At 41.8% G+C, this 6,000-nt stretch overlaps 1 protein-coding gene across 8 annotated transcripts in view; it reads left to right on the top strand.

Annotated features, from left to right (window-relative positions):
* Positions 1 to 6,000, top strand: part of cnot3b (CCR4-NOT transcription complex, subunit 3b) — a 37,870-nt gene that overhangs the window by 12,233 nt on the left and 19,637 nt on the right. For 2 of the 8 annotated variants that reach the window (XM_058404846.1, XM_058404843.1), the window contains exons 6-14: positions 1,572 to 1,700; positions 1,841 to 1,936; positions 2,913 to 3,132; positions 3,244 to 3,371; positions 3,514 to 3,567; positions 3,704 to 4,595; positions 4,698 to 4,836; positions 5,125 to 5,266; positions 5,378 to 5,437. In XM_058404846.1, coding sequence (XP_058260829.1) covers positions 1,572 to 1,700; positions 1,841 to 1,936; positions 2,913 to 3,132; positions 3,244 to 3,371; positions 3,514 to 3,567; positions 3,704 to 4,595; positions 4,698 to 4,836; positions 5,125 to 5,266; positions 5,378 to 5,437 — 1,860 coding nt within the window. The remainder of the gene's footprint in view (positions 1 to 1,571; positions 1,701 to 1,840; positions 1,937 to 2,912; positions 3,133 to 3,243; positions 3,372 to 3,513; positions 3,568 to 3,703; positions 4,596 to 4,697; positions 4,837 to 5,124; positions 5,267 to 5,377; positions 5,438 to 6,000) is intronic. The other 6 variants (XM_058404850.1, XM_058404848.1, XM_058404849.1 and 3 more) reach the window with 4 other exon arrangements.

Genomic DNA, 6,000 nt, shown 5'->3' with positions numbered 1-6,000 from the left:
CAGCCCTGTGATTATTTTCCTGTGCTTAATGACAAAGTGGTTAACAAATTATTCATAAATTAAAGCCTTATAAAACATTGTAGTGATCAGACGTGTTTACAGACTTCAGCATTTATGTAGAAATACATGACTAAATTCTAAAAAGATGAAATAATGATAATAATTATGTAATGCTGCATTCTGAACTAGAAATCGTGTCCTCTGTGTGTTGGAGCTACAGAGTGGGCAAAAAATGGTGGACGTCTCCGTATTTATCTTTTGTTACCAACATGCAAGTCAGCTAACTGGATGTCAGAGTTTATAGTCAGTGTTAAAGATTTATAAAGAAAAAATACACCTATCAGCCATGACATTAAAACCACCTGACTAATATTGTGTAGGTTTCCTTTGTGCCACCTAAACAGCTCTGATCTTTGAGGTACAGACTCCACGGGCATTAAGACATTGGCAGGAGATCCTTTATATCCTGAAGTTTGGTCGAATTGATCGGATTTAATTGTCACAGATACTCGATCGGATTGAGATCTGGGCAATTTGGAGGCCGAGTCAACACCCTGAACTCTTTATCATGTTCCTCAAACCATTGTGTGCAGTTTTGGAGATTCTCTGACCCAGTCGTCTAACCATCACAGTTTGGCTTTCCTCAATCGGCTCAGATTCTTACACTTGCCATTTTTTCTGTTTTCAACACATCTTGAAGAAATGACTGTTAATTTTCTGCCTAATACTTCCCATAATACAGGTGCCATTGTAATGAGATTATCAGTCGTCTTCTCTTGATCTGTCAGCGGTTTGTTGTTTCTGATCAGTGCATGCTTGCATGTTGATTGATATAAAGCAAATACTTTATAATGTATATACACAGTATAACCTATTTAGAACGAAAGAGCAACTGCTTTGTTGGTGTTTATGCTGAGAGCTGACGACAGGAGAGTTCCAGAGTAGGAATTCCCATGCAAGGGGGCGTTTTTTTCCTCAGGAAATTGGGTGTTACGGCTGTAAGTCGAAAGCAGCATTAAAGTCCCCAGTACATGCTGTCCGTCCAGCTCAAGGTGGTGCTAGAGTTGGTTGTCCACTCATTCTTTAGTTAAGCAGAAGTGGTTAAGGATAAGTACTGACTTTATCTGTATAGTTAATATCACCTTCATGTATTTTCTTCATAGGTGTGCGTCTGATCAGTCATGTTGCGAGTGATCATAAGGTTGTAGAATAGAGTATAGAGCAGGCTCGAGTTCATGAATTAAATTATTTCTATTGGAAACAAGCCCACTCTGACTGAGGTCTTATTTAAGGCCACATAAAGTGGAAATATAATTGAGTTTCTAAAGTAAATTAAAGAAGCCCATGTCAAAAAACCTCAGTCATACAGTTAGTGTGTGAGTGGCATTTTAATACATTTAGATCTAAAAATGCTTCACAGAACCTGCACAAGAATATTCTGCTTTTAGAATTAGACATTGGATAATAATTGTAAGGTTCAGTAACCATTTTTGAAACCCAGTTTTGTTATTTGTGGGGGTTTTATTTTTATTATTGTTTTTTTAATGCTTTTGTTTTTTTTTTTCCGTCAGCAAATGGAGCGCTTTAAAATTGTAGAGCGAGAGACAAAAACGAAAGCCTACTCCAAAGAGGGACTCGGCCTTGCTCAGAAAGTGGATCCCGCACAGAAAGAGAAAGAGGAGGTTGGACAGTGGCTCACGGTAAGAGCAAATGTTCAGCATGTCCAAACACCACCTGCTAATCTTTCCCACTTAGTCATTAACCAGAGACTCAGCCTAGAAAACACTGTGCATCAGACTCCTAATAATCTCCAAATTTCTGCTCTGCTGCTGTCCTGCAGGCGACGATAGACACGTTAAACATGCAAGTGGACCAGTTTGAAAGTGAGGTGGAGTCACTCTCAGTTCAGACACGGAAGAAGAAAGGAGACAAAGAGGTCAGTTCTTTGGTTTATCCATTTTTATTATTGCTGAATATTTCCTGAATAGATTTCTAACTGATGTCTAGGAATTGAGCTGGTCAGATGCTTTCATCTACGCTGGTCAGTGACAGAACACAGAAATTTCTAGCTTTAGAGACCAGATAGTAATGGAGATTTACCGGAGGACTATAAATGAGAAAACAGTGGGGATGTTTAAACTTCTGCACTTGTGAGACTCTATAAACACAGCTACAGTATTTAGCCAACTGTCTTGATACATAATTTGCTTCAGAACTGCTGTCCATGTACTCATGGTTCTCTGAACTATTTTACACAGCCAAAAACCTCATTGTCTTGCTGCATGATGAAGTACCTCCAAATTAAACTCGATGCATTTCTCTATAAGTTGGCAAACAGAATATTTCTACCGACTTCTGTATTCATTCCGCTGCTGAATTAGACAGCTTTCTGGTCTTTGTGTTGGTTTAACCTTTTTAACGTCAGCTGTAGTCTTCACAGGACTCGGACCAAGAGCAGACATTTAGAGATGTTCACTGAGAGCTAAGCAACAAGAAACACCCGTCAGTCACAAGTTACAGTATTTTTTGATTGAAGACCTGAAAAGTATGCGCATTTAAACAAGAAGTGTCATGTTCTAAGTCATTATTTCTATTATCTCTTATTCTATTTTGATCACAAATCTCAGCATAAAACAAAAAACATGTTCCAAAACTTTTGGAGGTGACTACATCTAACCCACCTTTTTTTTCTTTTTTTTTTTGTATTAAAGTACCATAGTTGCCAAGCATTGCGTTTTTAAATCCATAATGATGAATTCCACATAGCATAACTTTTTTTAAAGACTTTTTTTAATCCAGAAATTGGAAACTGGAGCTCATTAACATAAGTGATTATTAAGTTTGCCCTGTTAAAACTATCTTGGTCATTTAAGCTGTAGCTCAGTGGTGTGTCTCTCTGTTTTTCCCATCAGAAGCAGGATCGAATAGACGAGCTGAAAAAGTTGATCGAGAGGCACCGCTACCACATCCGTATGCTGGAGACCATTCTGCGAATGTTAGATAACGACTCGGTACAGGTGGATTCCATACGCAAGATCAAAGATGATGTGGAATACTACATCGATTCTTCTCAGGATCCTGACTTTGAGGAGAATGAATTCCTCTATGATGACCTGGACCTGGAGGATATATGTAAGCTATAGGAGTTCCTCTGCGCATGCCTTGCTCTTAAAGCCTTGAAGCTGTTGTGGATTGCTTAGTGTTTCTGTTGTTTTTTCCTGTACTTCTCTATAAATCATTTAGCCCAGCCTCTGGTTGCCACTTCTCCTCCAGCTCACACAGAGGATGAAATCTTCCAGCACTCCAGTTCCACACCGACATCCACCACTTCGTCTTCCCCAATCCCTCCATCCCCGGCTACTTGCACTACGGTAAGATTGCTCAATTCAATCTGCTTTCTGGAGCTTAACATATCAGCAAAGTCCTGGACAGTTCTTATTAATTCTTTAAAAGAAGTTGTAAATGGATCAGTTGTGGGGTTGTATTTGTTTATTTTTTCTTTTCCTCTCAAAGAATTCTGAGGATGATAAGAAGCGAGGTCGTTCCACAGATAGTGAATTCAGTCAGGTAATTTTTTGTTTTAAATCCTCTCATTTATTTGCAATTAGAAGATGATGGTTGTTGATAGAAGGAGCATCAAATTAGACAACAAATGCATTAAAAGTATTTGAAACTGATGCATTATTACTATTTTCACCCTTAGTCTCCAGTGAAGAATGGCAATCCATCATCTCTGTCCTCAATCTCATCATCCTCTTCATCTTCGGGATCCTCCTCTACCTCGGTGGTGTCTGTGGCCACCATAGCAAGCAGCAGCAGCTCGGGAGGTGGGGGCAGCAGCCTCCTGAGCAACATGGGAGGCCATGTACAAAACTCATGCAGCTACAGCTCTGCCATCCAGCAGCAAATGCAGCATGGCCAACAGCAGCATCAATCCAAAAATGCCATCAACTCTCAATCCAGCACCTCTGCCTCTGCAGCTCCCACCAGTATCCTCTTACCCAACCCCACATCAACCACGTCTCCTTCCAGTATCAGTACATCCAGCAACCAGGTTCAGCCTCCGCTCACTCCAAGTCCAGCTTCCAGCCTGAGCCACGCTCTCAGCTTGGGCCTAGCCAAGAGTACTGCGCCGACCACCAGTGGTGTTGGCCAGATTACCGGCCTTGGTCTTTCAGGGATGCCGGCATCCAGGACCAGTATGCCAGGGCCCCTACAAGGTACCACCCCAGCGCCATATGCTCAGGCTGCTGCATCTGGCACTGCCAATGCCACAGTTAATGCCAGCATCACAAACTCCAGTGGAGTTCCCACAGCTGGCACAAATGGAAATGGTATGTCAGCAGCTCTCCTGGGGTCAGCACCAGGCACTACAGGCATAAGCAGTGCAGTCTTAGGTCTCGGGACCACACAGACTACAGTGCAGCCCCCGTCCTTGGTGTCGCCCAGCCCTATCGGAGGGGGACTGGTGCAGGCGAGCAGCGTGGGCGTCATTGGGAGTAACGGGGGAAGCTCTACATCAGGAAGTGCAGCAGCTGTCGGGAGCTCTGGAATTGTGAGGCCACCTAGTGGGCAGAAACAGAATGGTGGCACGAGTAAGTGATAGTTATTCCAACATTTTATAAGCATTAGAATCAGACTGTGGCTTTAAAAAGATGTACTTGTACACAAACGTTCTTTCCATTGTTGCTGTTTAGCCGAGGCTTTCATTCCACCCGCTCTCTCTCCAGCCTATAGTGCCGTAGTAGCAGATAGCGCATCTGATTCTGCCCTCAGTAGTGCCAACCAGTTACAAAACAACCAAGCCTCAACCTTAAATTCCACAACCAATCTGCCGTGAGTATATCCTTTTTTCCTAAGTAAAGTGTTACTGTGTTTGCACACGGTTAGAGCCTGGCGCTGCCCTTTCCATGGAGTGCGGGGTGTAGGTTGTGTGCTATAGCAAATGCAAAGTTTCTATTTTTAGCCTTTATCTCTACACTTTAGAGAAAAAAGTTTGGATCATGCAACATACTCATGTTTTCTTCATTATTCCACGTTTGCCTTAAATGTAATAACTCCTAATCAGTTTAAGTAGTTAAACCTAAAATACGCTGCATTCTTCTCTGCTTTCTGACCAAACAGTAAGGACAGCGGGTCAAGCCTTCTGGGATCTATCACTCTTGCTGCCAGTTCACCATCGCCGTCATATAGTGAGAGTAAACCAAGTGGGGGCAGCCTGCTGAATGGACCTCACTCCTACACACAAGCAGCTGATGCCATCAAGGTCAGACACGCTACATGCCTACACAAATACACACACACACCTTTAGCAAATTAGATTAGCAAAATAAATCAATGGTTGTGTTTTTTTTCCCCACTGCTTATTTAAAAACAGGAACAAATGGACCTTGGGGTTCTACAGTCAACTCCAGAAGTATTGCCTTCTTTCTTGAAAGTGAGTGAAGGTAGTAGAAACAATAAGTGGAAATGTGTAATACAGACATCGGGGGGGAAAAGAAAGTACACCCCTGTTTAATTGTGTTGTATGATTTTTCACTGTAAACAAACATAACCTCAGGTGCAAAAACGCATCAGATTTCAATCTGTAGGCATGTTTCCAAAAAGTAAACCAACGTTCAGAAACCAGGTGGGAACAAATAAGTGCTCCTTACATTTCAGTGACATGTAGAACCACCTTTAGCAACAATAACTTGAAGCAAATTTTTTCTGTAGGAGTTTATCAGTCACTCATGTTTTGAAGAAATTCTGGCCCACGCTACTTTACATCATTGCATCAGTAACTAATGTTTGAGGCATTTGTTTATACACAGCTCTCTTAAGATCCCTCCACAGCAGCTCAGTGGGGTTGAGGCTTTGACTCGTCTATTCAAACACTGATTTCTTTCTTCTTTAGTCATTCAGATGTCAATTTGCTGGTGTGCTTGGGATCATTTCCCTGTTTCATGATCTAGTTTCAGCTCAGCCTCAGAATATTCTGGTGTGTAACGTACAGTTCAT

Source organism: Hemibagrus wyckioides, linkage group LG12, assembly GCF_019097595.1.
Source record: "Hemibagrus wyckioides isolate EC202008001 linkage group LG12, SWU_Hwy_1.0, whole genome shotgun sequence".
In the NCBI taxonomy this organism is placed as follows: Eukaryota; Metazoa; Chordata; class Actinopteri; order Siluriformes; family Bagridae; genus Hemibagrus; species Hemibagrus wyckioides.
This window is presented reverse-complemented; position numbering and strand designations above follow the sequence as displayed.